This window comes from Diceros bicornis, chromosome 12, assembly GCF_020826845.1.
Source record: "Diceros bicornis minor isolate mBicDic1 chromosome 12, mDicBic1.mat.cur, whole genome shotgun sequence".
NCBI lineage: Eukaryota > Metazoa > Chordata > Mammalia > Perissodactyla > Rhinocerotidae > Diceros > Diceros bicornis.
In genome coordinates, this window is record NC_080751.1 from 61526965 (window position 1) to 61542536 (window position 15572).

General features: G+C 34.5%; 1 protein-coding gene across 5 annotated transcripts in view; it reads left to right on the top strand.

Annotated features, from left to right (window-relative positions):
- The window catches only part of PUM2 (pumilio RNA binding family member 2), a 93844-nt gene that overhangs the window by 48460 nt on the left and 29812 nt on the right, over nucleotides 1-15572 (top strand). For all 5 annotated transcript variants that reach the window (XM_058551737.1, XM_058551735.1, XM_058551738.1 and 2 more), the window contains exons 9-12: nucleotides 2184-2326; nucleotides 3857-3986; nucleotides 13292-13435; nucleotides 13551-13841. In XM_058551737.1, the coding sequence (XP_058407720.1) occupies nucleotides 2184-2326; nucleotides 3857-3986; nucleotides 13292-13435; nucleotides 13551-13841 (708 nt within the window). The remainder of the gene's footprint in view (nucleotides 1-2183; nucleotides 2327-3856; nucleotides 3987-13291; nucleotides 13436-13550; nucleotides 13842-15572) is intronic.

The window sequence follows — 15572 nt, forward strand, 5'->3', positions numbered from 1 at the left end:
TGGTCAGTCAGTCTTATTAAGCAAAGCGATTTACTGATCTTGTATAGAGTTGGTTGGGGGAAGGTTGTTTTAGGTTGAGTTGGTTACAGAGACAGAAATAAATTAGTCTTAGCCATGGTTTATGTTGGTTACCAAGGCAGGAACAGGGTGATGGCAGCCACAGAAGTGTGTTCACTGAAGTGAGTCTACTGATGGGCTGACTTGCATAACTCCAGGCTGTCACTGATTTTTTTTACTTTCAGAGATAAGTTCACTGAAGTGAATTGTCACTGATCAATTAGACAATTATGAATCTACTTCTGGTAGTTATTTATCATGATGACTGTAGAACAGTCAGTCTTTTCCTAGGAGTTTGGGGACTTTTTTTTTGTTTTATACTCAAGACTTTGTTTTAAGAAGTGAAAAAAATGTTAGTTTCAAATTCTTGTTTGTTATCTTAACAGGCTGAAACTAACCTGTCACATTCAGTAGTTTTTGGTATAGATCTGCATGTGATTCCATAAAGATGAATCACATGAACTTTCCTGGTGCCATTTAACTGCTGGTATATTATACATACAGAGAATCATTAACGTATACAACTGAGAGAGGCAACTTTAAGAAGTTGTTAGTTTTGAGAGAAGCATTCTAGGCCTTCTAAGACCAGCACTGTCTAGTAGAAATAGAATGTGAGCCAGATAATATAATTAAAATTTTTCTAGTAGTCACATTATTATAAAAGTAAAAAACAGATGAAATTAATTTCAATGATGTATTTGATTAGCTCAGCATATCCAAAATATTATCATTTCAACATGTAATGAATATTTTTAAAATTATTAGTAGGTATTTTATATTCTTATTTTTCATGCTCAGTCTTAAATCCTGTGTATGTTATATGCTTAGAGCACATCTCAATTCAGGCTATCCAACTTTTAATTGTTCAGTAGCCACAAGTGGCTTCTGGCTACTGTTTTGGACAGAGAGGTTCTGGTAGATGTCTGGCTCTTGTTTTATTTTGACAGTGTATCCTTCCTTCATAAATCCTTTTCAGTGTTTTAACAGTCCTCATTGAGGATTGCTTAAACTATCTTTAGAAATATATTTTTCCTTTAAACTTTTTAAAGCTTTTCATTTTAGTGATTCAGTCAGTTAGACTGGAACTTTATTTTCTTCCAAAACAAAGTGAAACCAAGAGTTTGACTTTTAAAAATACACAAATTAGATATACTAAAATCATATCAGTGGAATTTGAGGACATGTTGGTTATATTAGGAATCATGACATCTTATTCATTAGTTTAATGGTGGGTGGGGCTTATTGTGCATGATGCTGTTTACTCTCCAGGAATCAAACATTATCTTGGATAAAGTAGAATAGAGCAAGAACAATTCATTCTATTTTTCCTAGTTTGCTTTCTTATGTCTGTGTCCCTCTGTGCTTGCATTACCTAGTTCTTTCTTATTTTGACTCACTAGTCCCATTTTCCTAATCACGTAAAAACTGGTGTTTGATTTGTTTTCATGTGATTTTCAATTACTTTGTGAGAATTGTGACTAATTCTGTTTCAAATATGAAGAATATTTTTAAATTGAAGGTTTACAATTCAAACACAGTTGTAGCAAGCTTGGTACCAGAATGTTCCCTAGTTTTATGTTATAGATTGTAAATTAGAAGGTAAAAGTGAGTTGTTTTATTTCTGTGATTCTTTTCAGCAGTCAGAAAATACTCTCTTTAAGAGAAGATAAAAATACTCTTTTTTTATCAATTGAGCCTAGGAGATCTTACAATTTTACGACATCTAATGTCCCCTGAATATGTTGTTTTTGTTTGCCAGTATCATATCCATAAACTGGCATTCAGTAAATGTTAAATAGATGGTTAAGTGTCTTGTCAATTCATTGGTCCTCCTGAGTTTAGCTTCATATCTCTACAGTAAGGCCACTGCTATCACTCCTCAATACTTTGTCTTTTAATAATCAATACCTGAATGAGACTTTCTCCCTAATAGAGGCAGAAAAAAATAGAAAGGATATTACAGGTGTAAGTGGATAGATTTTTAGGGCATCTGCTCCAAGTCTTATGCACTTTCCCTTTTTATGATTTAATTCCCTTTTTTTTACTTTAATGGTAACTGACCTCATTTATCTATAAAATGTAGTAACTTTTTTTTTTCTTTTTGGGGGATGGGATGTGGAGTTTAGGTCCAGCAGTGGTTCCACCTCAGTATTATGGTGTTCCATGGGGGGTGTATCCAGCCAATTTATTTCAGCAACAAGCTGCAGCTGCGGCAAACAACACAGCAAATCAGCAAGCAGCATCACAAGCTCAGCCTGGACAGCAACAGGTATAGGCCTGCCTTCATTAAATAATACCTGAAGAATCTTTGAAATTCTGTGAGCTTCTTGCGTTCGAGATCTGTGTCTTCTCTCTTTTTCTTTTCCTCAATATCTAACATGGTACCTAGCATATAGTCGGTGCACAGATATTGATTACATTTTTTTCCCCCTAATCAGTATTATATGAATTTAAAGATTTGGTTGTATTCTGTCTCTACATTTTTGTTACTGAAACTGTCTTGAAATCTCTAGCAGTTTTTAATTTTCTTTTTATCACCTCTTACAGTGTGCTATTTAATGTGTCTATCAGAGTGGTTGTCACTTCATTTTCTTCTGGGTGTTAAATTACTAGTTTAAATATTAACTTTTGACCAGAAAAAGATTACTGGATACTTCATAATTTTAAGCAGGAAAAGAAATATTTTTACCGAAGGTTAGATTTAATTTCTTAAAACAAAATGTTTATCACGAAGATTCTTTTTTATTTCAGCCACTTTCCTAGAACTATTTTGATAAATGTAAAAACACTATTGATAAATATCAGAATTCTGGTTGTCAGATTCATCATATTTATACCAAAGAAGCAACCTAATGGCAAGTATAGTGTTACTTACTTGGCAGTTAAATTTTGTTCTAAATTTCCTTTAATATAGTTTATAATACTATATTGATCTTCTGTTGAAGCTGTCCTTTGGCTCAGTCCTTATAGATTATACCACAGCATCGTTTAATGAATTTTTTTAATCTATATCTTCTTGGGCAAACATAAAAATATAACACTGCCTGAACATAACACGCCTGTGTGTGATGCTTGCTTACAAGTTGGACTACAATGAGTCCCCCTTGTCCTGAATTGTTTAAATATTTGTCTTTGTGAAATCAATGTGTATTATGCTTGAATAGAAGCACTACAACAGCTATGTATTGCAAAGTAGCAAAACTTGACCAACCTTAAGTTTTCACCTTGTTTTGATATAATCTTGTGTTCTTGTCACCCTAAGAATTTTTGCTAAAAATCAGCTTTTATTTACTTTTATTAAAGCTTCTGAATTCTGAAAACTTCGTTCAATTTGAAGTTTTCACTCTGCACCATAATCTCATAACAGACTAACTGAATAATTATACTTAATTTATTCCCTTAAACTTCCTGTGTTTCAGTTTTTAGCCTTAGAAAATAAAACCTAAATTAAATTTTTTGTCTTCATCTGAGATTTTGCCATCTCCCCCACTCCCAAATAAATCTCTTTTACTTTAATACTACTTTGGTAAGTTAAAGAGCACAAATACTAGAAATAATTTTTCCCAAAGACCTTGTAGAATCTCCATGTTGCTTAATAGATTGTTCTAGTTGTTAAGAGCCAGTGACTGTGTTTTATTTTATGTTTTTTTCATGCTAAATCGACATTTCATTGCATGTAAATATGTTCAAAGAATATCCAAAGGCTGTTTGTGATATATGCAAAGTTGTCCAAGATAAATTTATTTATTATCTGTTATTTTATAATTTCAGTTTTAAGGAAATCGTTTGTCCTTTGTAGGTTCTTCGTGCTGGAGCAGGTCAGCGCCCTCTTACTCCGAATCAGGGCCAGCAAGGGCAGCAGGCAGAATCACTTGCTGCAGCAAATCCAACTTTGGCTTTTGGTCAGAGTCTTGCTACGGGCATGCCAGGTATATAGTTGGTTAATTACAGAAATTTAAATAGATTTAAAATGTTAAGTGTGGACTCTCACACTGAAGAGTGAAAAAAAGAAGAAATGTCTTTAAAATTTTGCCTGCCTTGCAATAAATTATTTAGAACTCAGATACCAATAGTTGAAATCAGTAGTTTTGTGAGACTTATTAAGGATAGCAAACATGTATTAGAATTCTCAACAGAGCCATTTTTTCTACTCCGTTTATGGCATAAACCATAGCATCTTTCCAGCTGAATGTAGCCCAGAATTCTCAATGCAGAGTTTCAAGAAATAAAACCAGTTGGTTAGAGTTGGCATGTAATACAAAACCAATTTGCCATTCCTGCCTTAAAAGAACAGTCATTTAGTTAGTTAATATTGAGACGTTTGCAGCTAATATTTTCCACTTTTAACATTGTTCAGTCTTGTTTAGTGCACTCATAGTATTTTAAGCTATTAATATTTATAACCTAATAGCAACAGTGCCTACAATAATATGCCTATGAAAGCCTAATATAGAGAAAATTAGAAAAATTTCTGCCCATTGCCACAGTACAACTTTTAGAAAGGGCCAACAAAATACATTTTTTGTGAAGTAGATTTTTATGAAACTAGATACAAAATTACTACTTTAATAATAATGGAAGAAGGAAGATACTTTTCTTAAGCCAATAAAAGCAGCGCTTGTTATGTTTTGTTTTTTTTTTGAGGAAGACTGGCCCTGAGCGAACATCTGTTGCCAATCTTCCTCTCTTTCTTTTTTCTCCCCGAAGACCCAGTACATAGTTGTATATCCTAGTTGTAGGACCTTCTAGTTCTTCTTTGTGGGATGCCGCCTCAGCATGCCTTGATTAGTGGTGAGTAGGTCCATGCCCAGGATCCGGACCGGTGAACCCTGGGCCCCCAAAGTGGAACGCGCGAACTTAACCACTATGCCACAGCGCCGGCCCCACGTGTTATGTTTTTAAAGTGAGATTTAAAGGCTACATTTGAATATCAGTAGGTAACTCATCACTTCCTATTCCATTCCTTCATTCTTTCCACTCCTGAAGACTCACTTTTTCTTTTAAGTATGCTATCTTTTTACTTTTAGTTTATGAGTAGTTACTCCTATTACTATACAGTTTACTTATTGATGAAATATGAGTTCCAGTTTCCATTTAATTGTAATGTAGTTAAATTTTCTATTCAGATCATTTAGGAAATGTGGTTTGTGTATTGGGAAAGATTCTGACTTATATGATTGAGTGTTTCTTTTGTGTGTTAAGTGCTGCTAATAGTTTTGTATGTTATTTTGAGGATTTTTATATCAATTGCATTCATTCTGTTCTCTCTAAAATTCTAAGATCTGGGTTTATTTTGTCTAGCCCATTGGATAAAGAGAAGATGTTAATACTACTGTACTTGAAGTACAAATGATAGAATGGGGGCATTCTTCTTATTTTCTTTTTTTACTCCAGCTATACATTTGCTTCATAGAAGCTACTATCTTGGAGCCATTGTGTATTAGAGACCTGGGCAAAAGCAGCCCTTTGAGAAATGGACCGTGAAGCTGAAGTTGTAGGCACATGGAGGGGGAGACAGGGCTAAAAAGAACTGAGCTACTAGTTTATGAAAGCCACTGCTAAGCCTACCCTGGGTTCATCTTGGGTTTTAGCCACAGGTAAAAAAGGGAGAAGAGTCATGGAGTACAACAGTCCTACCTTACTAGATTCTAGGTAGGACCTTGATTTAAGAGAGTGCTTCTGGCCTGTGTTTATTTGCTACTGCTTGTAACTCTCGCTGATCTTTTTTGGCTCTTAGTGCTGGTCCTATTTTTCATTTCTTATAAATGCTTTTGCTCCTTTTCTTCATATTCAGCTCATCATCTTATTTACTAAAAACATCAAGGTATTTTGCTGTTAATTTTATCAACTTTGGTCTTCTCAAAATTTATTTTTATGGTTACTTCTTTTCTTCTTCCATTCTATGAGAAAGCTTTTTATTGCTTTTTTTGTTTTGTTTTGTTCAACAGTGAACTCCATGTTGGTAATCCTAAAAGAAAGCTACCTTTTATACTGTATTTATTTTAAAACAATTGACTTTAAATAAAATTAAAAACAGGTAAACCTTTTAGGAAAAAAATGGTTTGTTTTACCTAACCTTCTGAGCCACAACATTTAGTCCCTTTACAAATATAAATGTAAAAACCATTCTCATAAAAGGGGCTTTACTGGAATTAGTATTTGTATGACTAAGTGACTTGTTGACTGTTTAGATGATTCCCTCACTCTTAAACTTTCTCTAATGCCTTCTATACTTCATTCTGCCCAGGACTATGATGAAATAATTCTTGCTTTCCTTATGCAAATAGTTACATAGTTATAAAGCTTAATGTGCTAATAAAAGAGCTCACTTGAGAAAATTGATTTCTTCAAGTCTCATACAGTCCTTAACTTTTCCACCTTCTATCCTTTTTCAGCTCTCATCCATCAAATCCCTGATCCTCATACTATATTGATTATCGACTTTTAAGCCTTCTGCTTGATTCTGTATGCCTCTGTTGTTTTTTAGTCTTGTATCTTTAGTCTTTCTCCCTCTGCCACGTCCTTCCCTACAACCATTGTGCTGGTCTCCCTCTTCATTCTAAAAAGATTTACCTCTGTTGTGCTCCTCTCTTGAATGTCTTGTCAAAATTTACATTCTACCCCACACTTCTTTTAAGCCCTACCTCCGCGATTCCTTTGCAGTAGCTCTACTATTAACTCAGTGGCAATTCTGAGTTAATGCATCTTATTTTTCTCAACTCTCCTGCATCCTTATTTTTCTCAACTCTTTGTTGTATTTCACCATATTGACTATGTCCAACTCTCTGCAACTCCTCTCTACTGTCACTTCTGGGATATTTTACTCTCCTGGCTTTTCCACCTTTCTCATTGCTTTTTATCAGTCTCCCTTTCCTCTGTGTACAACCTTAAACATAGAAGAGAGTCTGGCTTAGTGACCAGATGCTTTGGAGTCATATCTGGAATATGGCTCTACCACTTAGTTGTGTGGCCTTGGCCAAGTTACTTTCCTCTTTGAACTTGTCTCAGTATTGGAAAAATAGAGATACTTGACATTTTTTCCTTAGGGGAGTCTGTCTACTTTCATCTTTTCAACTATTGTCCGTATGCCAGTCAACTAATGAGTTTACATCTGCATCTTGGATTTTCTGAATGCCTAACACATTCAAATGCCTAACACAAAGTAGTTTCATACCAGACATTACCATGTGTATGTTCCAGCCAGTCCTCAAACTGAAAATGTCAAGAAATGAACTCATCTCTCCCAAATTTGCTTATCTTACAGTTTACCCTATTTCACTATTAACGCCACTAGCCTCTTGAACTGGAAACTTTGGCTTCAGCCTCAGAGTCATCTTTAACTCTTGGTTTTCTTCTATGCTCCACATTCAATAACTTGCCAATTCTTGATTTTCTGTCTCATATTCATTTCATTTCATCTGTGCTGTTCTTGTTTAGCCTCTCCCTTATCCTCCCACTAACTGTTTGCCTCTCATCTCCTCTGTTCATTTTATTTTTTTATTCTCTTTTTAGTTACCTTTCAAAAACACAAGTTAGTTTATACCAGTCTGGTTTTTACATTTTCTGTGATCTAGCCCCAGACTACCCTTTTAACCTAGTTGGTAGTCTCCCTTTCTAATCCTATGCTTTAACACACTAGACCACATACTGTTCCGCAAACATACTTTTACGCGTTTAGCCCTAGCTAATGTTTTTGGCTTAGAATACCCTTTTATAAATTTTAAGCAAAATTGGGATATATAGTTTTACGTTTTCCTTTTTTTAACCTAGCTTTATAAAATATTTTGTGATTAACCTTTCTTCTCATCCTTTAATATGATCCTTTCCATGAAGCCTTCCCCTATCTTTCTTTTCCAATGCTTGTTCATTAATAATTACTCCTCCTTCTACTTTCCTGTGGCACATAACTTGCACCTTTCTTTAGTACTTCTCTCTGCCTCACGTTTCATTTAGCTATTTGTAGTTTATTTTCTCAATACTACACTTATTTTACCATGTTTAAAGGTGGGAAATGTCTTAAAATTAAAATGGAAGAGTTTTGTATCTCTCCCTGAAAAGAAGTTATTAGATCAATGTCATGTCTTAAAATAAATGGCATCTTAGAATTAAGAAAATAGTACGTTACCTTGTTTACTAGATTGTACAGTTCTTGAGTGTGGGGACCATGTCTTTTTTTTAATCCCCTGTGTCTTATCAAACTCTCTGAGTAACAAAAAGATAATACAGTAGAAATTAGAAACTTTTGAACTGAATGATCATGAAAATGCTGTGTATTTAAACTTGTGGACTACACCTAAAACAGAACATAAAAAGGAAATATATAGGTTTAAATGCATACATTAGACAATAAGTTTCTTTCTGGGAACTATAAAAGAGAATAAATCCAAAGAATCATAGAAGGAACCAAAATTATAAAGATAGGAGCTGATATGAATGAAATAGATGACAAACATACAATAAAAAGGGTTGAATTATCCCCAAACTTATTTCTTGAAAAAGACTAACAAAATTGGTAAACCTCTGAGAGGCTCATCAAAAAAAGATAAAGAGAGTAGGCATAAATAAATAATATCAGAAAATTAAATAATCATAAGAGGCCATTAGGAACAATCTCGTGTTAACTAATTGGAAAATGTAGACAAAAGGGACAAATAATAAAAAAAGTAACTTACTAAACAGACTGAAGGATATATACAAAATCTGAAGTTCATTACAATTAAAGAAAATCAATTAAGTAATCTTCCACCAAGAAAATTCCAGGCCAACATAACTTCAGCGGTAAATGATACCAGGCATTCAAGGAAGAAATAATTCCAGGTTTTAAAATTCTAGGGAATAGAAAAAGAGGGTGTTCTCCCCAAGTCATTTTATGGTACTAGCATAGTCTTGATACTAAAACCTGTTGAAGACAGTACAGAAAAGGAAAATTATAGGCTAATCACACTTACGAACGTGGATTTAGAAATCCTAAATTAAACATTAGCCATCCAGATCTAGCAATATGTAAGCAGATAATATATCATGAACAAGTTTGTTTTATCCCAGGAGTGCAAGGTGAACATTAGGAAATCACATGGTGTGATTTGCCACGTTAAAAGATTAAAAGAGAATAATCACAAGAACTTCTCAAATGATGCAGGAAAAACATAATAAACAATAAATTCATTGGCTTCAAAAAATCGTCTTTAGGGGCCGGCCCAGTGGCGTAGAGGTTAGGTTCGCGCACTTTGCTTTGGCAGCCTAGGGTTCACAGGTTCGGATCCTGGGTGCAGACCTGCGCACTGCTCCTCAAGCCATGCTGTGGTGGCGTCCCAAATAGAAAATAGAGGAAGATGGGCTCAGATGTTGGCTCAGGGCTAATCTTCCTCAGCAAAAAGAAGAGGATTGGCAGTGGATGTTATCTCAGAGCCAGTCTTCCTCACAAAAAAATAAGTAATTAAAAATAAATTTTAAAAAAATCCTCTTTAGTGAATTAGGACTAGAAGATAACTTCCTTAATATGCTAAGAGGGGAATTGACTCCCCTCCAGTGGATGAAAAACTTCCTATTTATAAGAAATGTTGATAGTTTTCCCATTAAGACTGGAAATAAGAAAAGGATTCCTGTTAATACTACTTCTCTTTGACATTATGTTAGAGATCTTAGCCAGTACTGTAACATGAGAGAGAAAAATAAAATGAAAAAATTCTGTAAGGGGAGAAAAAATTGTCATTTGCAGAAAATATGACTATGTATTAAATGAATCTGTAGATAAAGTATTAGAATTAATATGTCTGTTAAGGTTTTTGGATATAAAAATCTATTTAAAAATCTTCTGTTAACCAACAGCATGATGTTTGAAAATGAAAAATTTTAAAGATAATTATTTAAAGTAGTAGCAAGTACCTAGGAATAAATTAATAACAAAAAGTGTTTGTGATTTCTGTGGGAAACAGCTTTATTTAGACATTAAAAGAGACCTAAATAAACAGAGAGATACCACTGGACAGCTCAGTATTTTAAACATATCGTTTCTTCCCATATTAACCTGTAGTTTCAGTGCATTCCCAGTAAAATATCCTAATAGATTCTTTCTGTGGTATTTTGGTAGCTGACGCTAAAATTTAATGAAAATGCAAAGGGTCAAGATTAGCCAAAACACTCTTATAGAACAAAAATAAGTAGAAGGACTTACTCTGTTCTGACTTAATCTAAAGTAAGACTTACTCTAAAGCTGCAGTTAAATTACTGCATGGAGAGACAGACAGACTAATGGAACAGAATAGAGATCCCAAAACTGAAATCCTGAAAGAAGTGGACACCTAATTAATAGCAAAGAAAGCAGTACAAAACAGTAGGGAGGAATGACTTGTTTTATAAATAAGATAAAATAAAGAAAATTGGTTGGTTGTTTGGGAAACAAAATGAAATTGAACTTCTGCCCTACCCTATATTGTATTTGTCAATGATAACTCCTTTTGGATTTTAGACATAAACGTGAAAAGTGGAATTTTAAAGCTATTAGAAGATAATATAGGGAAATTTTGTTATGAAAATAAAGGAAATAATAAATTTGACCCAACTACCTCAAAATTCACCATAAAGAGAATGGAAGGTCAGGCTTTGGAATGGAAGAAGATACTTGTGATACATTAAAAGAGTGAAAGACTTGGTTCAACGTACATAAAGAGTTATACATCAGTAAGAAAAGGCAGCCCACTAGGAAAATGGGTAAAAGAGACTTGAACAGGCCTTTCCCAAGAAGAAATCCCAGTGCCCAACTAGCGAATGAAAAGATGCTTAACCTCCTTACCAATGGGGAAAGAAAATCAAAACCACAACAAAAGTACTTCTGCATATTTTGCAAATTGGCTGAATTGTAAAAGCCTAACAATATCAAGTATTATTAAAGTCATGAAATAATGGGAGCTCTAATACCAAAGTGGTAAGAGTGTAAATATGCACAGTGACTTTGGAAGCAGTTTGGCATTATTTATCAAAGTTGAAAATAGGCATACCCTATGACCTAGGGTATCAACTACTAGATAAATACCTTAGATGAGAGAAATGTGTACACACAATACACCAGGATTCATGTACAAAAATGTTTATAGCAGTACTGTTGGCAGTGGACCCAAACTGGGAACAGTGTAAATGCAGAATGGATAAATGCATTGTGGTGTCTATCCAATGAAGTTCTATACGGTGACAGAGATGGAAACAAGGAAGATCTATATTCAACCACAGTGATGAATCATACATAAAAATTTTTAAATAATCCAAACCAAATGATTGTTTAGAGAGAGGAATTTATGGATACTAGAAAAGTGTGTAACTCTAAGGGAAAGAGAAGATTGTGATAGAGCAGGGACATATGAGAGGTGAGATGCTGACAGTTTTCTATTTCTTGGATGATGATTACACTTTTTTGTGTTGTAGCCGTTAATACTGTACTTTTGTTTTTTGTACTCTGTGTTTTATTTCACAATAACAAGTTTTTAAACACTAACAGAGTATCATGTTCTGCTAATAAAGTACATTTTCTGGTTAAGAAAAGGTTACTCTCAACACTCCCTTTTTTACAGCTCCCGTCTGGTCCTGTTTACAGCAGAACTCCTCAAAAGCATTGTCTGTACTTGTTGGTTCTTCCATTCTTTACTGAACTCGCCACAGTTTAGCTTTCATCCCTTACTAGGATGACTTCCATGTTGCTAAATCCATTGGTCAGTTCTCAACTCTTAATGGCTTTTAGCAGCATTTGGCGTTGTTGATCATTCAGTCTTTATGGAAATTCTTTTTTCTTTGGCCTCCGAGAGACCACATGATTCCAATTTTCTTTCTTCCTTACTGGTTATTCCTTCCCAGTCTCTTCCCCGGTTCCTTCTCTCTCCAACCACTTGCTATGAAGTACCCTCAGTCCATAGACCCCTTTTTTATTCCCTTGGTGATTTCATCCTGTCTTACAGCTTTAAATACCGTCTTTATGTTGACAACTCCCAGATTTATGACTCCAGCCTGGACCTGTCTTCTAAACTCTAGACTTATGTATCCTATTTGACATCTCCAGTTGGATGTCTGATAATCTTCTCAAACTTATTACGTTCATTCCATGAGGAGAGGGCTTGGAAGCCCTGCATTCCCTCCTGGATTTTGCCCTATGCATCTCTTCATTTGGCTGGTCCTCCTAATTTATATCCATTACAGTAAAACTAATTGTACAAGAGTCAGAAATACTATATTTAATTAAAAACCACCTTTGCATGTGAAAGTGTTGGTGTTAGTGGTGAAGATAGTGTTAAAACTTAAAAGTAACAGAAGTTTCTAGTATATTTTTGCAAGTGGTTGTCAGGCTCTTGAACCTGAGTCCTTGTCACTGTAGAAGGTAACCTTTCTTTACCTGAGTTCTGGGAGAGAATTAAGCCCTTTTGCCTTAAAGTATCCACTATATGTATTTAACTTCTCTCCTATGCATCTGGAATGGTACTTGTTATGTACCTTCCTTGGAAGAATTGGCAAAATAGTCACTTTTCTGTTGAAAATAGTTATTTTCTGTTCTTTGGCTCAGATGAGGAATCCCCCACTGAGAAAGGCTGCTAGGAGGTAAACTTCACTCTCATGTAGTTCTGAATAATGTAAATTGTCACCTTCTTGTGCTCAAGTCTATAATAAAACTAATGCCTGCATGATTTTTATTCAAATTCAAGCTTTAGAACCTTTACGAATAGACTGTTGTTATGATTTTAAGGTATCTGTTTATATCATGACTTAAGTTTTTAAAGGGATGCTTACAAATGAAAATCTAAGGGAATGCTGGTAATGAGGCACTTGGTTTAGAACTTTACTAAAATTGCATAATGAACATTTCTTATAGTGTTCTGCCTCACTTCCCTTAGTCTTTCTATCCATTCTCCTCTCAAAACCAACTTTAAGTGGTAATACTTTTCGAATTTCAGCCCCTGGTAGCATATAGTTTCTTTATCAAGGAAAATACCTCGTCATTTTGTGCTCCATAAGTCAAAGGCATCTCTGTTAAAATTTAGAGGAAAATACCTATGCTGTATTATATTTTCATAGATTTAGTAATAGCTTCTCAAATCTATTTCCTTTTATATGGTAACTTTAAGGGTTTTATAGTAATAGTATACAATAGCTGTGTTTTCTAGTTGGTAAGAACACAAATGCAGGGGGAAATAAACATGCATGTTTTCTATAATAAATGTTTTCATTAGTAAATGTTTATTTTAATATTGTCTAGGCTATCAAGTACTAGCTCCAACTGCCTATTATGATCAGACTGGTGCCTTAGTGGTTGGCCCTGGAGCAAGAACTGGCCTTGGAGCTCCAGTTCGATTAATGGCTCCAACACCTGTTTTAATTAGTTCAGCAGCAGCACAAGCTGGTAAGTATAACTGATGTTTTCAGGGATAATATTTTTCTGGTGTTTTTTGAGATATTTTAAAAATAAAGAATAGTTTCTGGGTAGTTTTAAGAAGTATCTGAAACTTATTTTACAGCAGCGGCAGCAGCAGCTGGAGGAACTGCAAATAGTCTTACCGGCAGCACAAATGGTCTATTTCGGCCAATTGGCACTCAGCCACCACAGCAGCAGCAACAACAGCAGCAGCCAAGCACTAATCTGCAGTCTAATTCATTTTATGGGAGCACTTCTTTGACTAATAGCTCCCAGAGCAGTTCTTTATTTTCTCACGGACCTGGCCAGCCTGGAAGTACATCTCTTGGCTTTGGAAGCAGTAGCTCTTTGGGTGCTGCTATAGGCTCAGCCCTCAGTGGATTTGGTTCATCAGGTAAGTTTCTTTTTAAGATGAGTACCCTGCTAAGTGGATATGAGGTATATGTATGTTTTTAATATTAAGATAAGCAATAATAAAAAGCTTGTAGTGTAGAAAGGACAGGAATAAAATACTGGTTTAATTTTGTAGAAGAAAAACTACTTCCTGCAAGTCTAAACATTTGTGAATGTTTAACTCATTTCAAGCAGCCCATCCTTCACTCAAATATAATACATTTTTCCGCTGGCTTTAAGAATTGTATTACTGTGGTTTTTGTTTTAGTAAGATTTGTTTGGTGCAATATATTTTATGCTAATTATTAGCTCTTCCTTATTCTCTACATAATGTTTGAGAAAGTAAATATTTTGCCATCTTAAATTTCTGGTATTTTAAAATAATTATCTTTGTGTGCTTATCAGATGGTTTATTCTTATTAAATGCTAGTGCATCATTATGGTTTTCTTTATTTGGTGTAGTGTATAAAAATAAAATATAATGAACTGTTCTGAACAGAAGCCCCTAAGATAGTACCAGTATGCTTATCTTCATTTTAGATTGAGTAATTTAGCCTTTATCACTAAAAATTAAAAGGATGTTTCTTCCTTTATCCTAGTTTTTTATATAATACTTAAGAAATCCAAATTTTAAATAGCTTCACCAAATAAATAATTTACGCACACAAACTGGTTTTGTAACTGAAGAAGAACTAAGTGAAATTAGAAGAGGCCCACCTTGACTCCCTCTTGACACACCTTGTGTTATCATTCTCTGAGCTTTCCAGAGTACTCAGGAAACATTAGGAGAAAAAATGGCTTACCCTAGTTCTGTTGGTACAATTGGCAACCTTTTCTCCATGAGAGGCAGGACTATTTATTTGGACCTCAAGAGATTTTCTATTTCTGTAACATCCTAGAATCTTTACTATCTGCTCCTCATCTGTTTTCCCACCACAATAAATTATGTTCTTTTGTGGTGTGGAAAGTGGCAAAACTAACATGTGCCAGTTATTATTAACTATGCTTGCCAGTTTTCTAAGGAAGTGTCTCCTGAACTTTTAACATTCATATTTATAAGAAGAAAGGTTTAAAACAGCTATAAACCTTTAGATACAGAATGCTTTTTTTAATAATACAATAGGGAAATATCTTTTTTGCCTAACATAAAATTACGTAAAGAATGGGCACAAGAACTTCTGAGGGAAAATCTAGTGAACAAGGAGACTGTTCATTCTTTTAAATTTTCCTACATGAGTTTTTTCATTCCTCTTGGAGTTCGGTATTTTATCTCTAGCCCAAGCACTCCTGTAGGACTCATTTTTTGTTTCTAACACAATTGACAAGCAGTTTCCCCAAATAATCCTAAATATACTAAAGAAAATTGGAAGATCATATAACTTGAAGAAACAAACTTTGTGGAAATAACTAGTTTTTAAACCATAGATTTTAGACCCTAAATAATCTAGGAAAAATAGAGAAGAGCTTTGATAAGCCTTATGTTCCCTTTTCTAATAAAATATATCACTGATTGTCTAGTATAGATTTGTAGGCCCTCTTACCCAATTCTTCCCAATTCCCATTTGTTCTTAGTTGTTAAGACTTTTCCCTTTGCATTCAGGAACAGGTTGGCATGAACATTTTGTTCCCTACAAATGTCCCCTGCAGATGCCTGTTTCTCAGAAACTAATCTTCATGCCTCCCTTATTAATAAGCATTGCTTACTCAATTCTGATTTCCATTCGGGGGTACC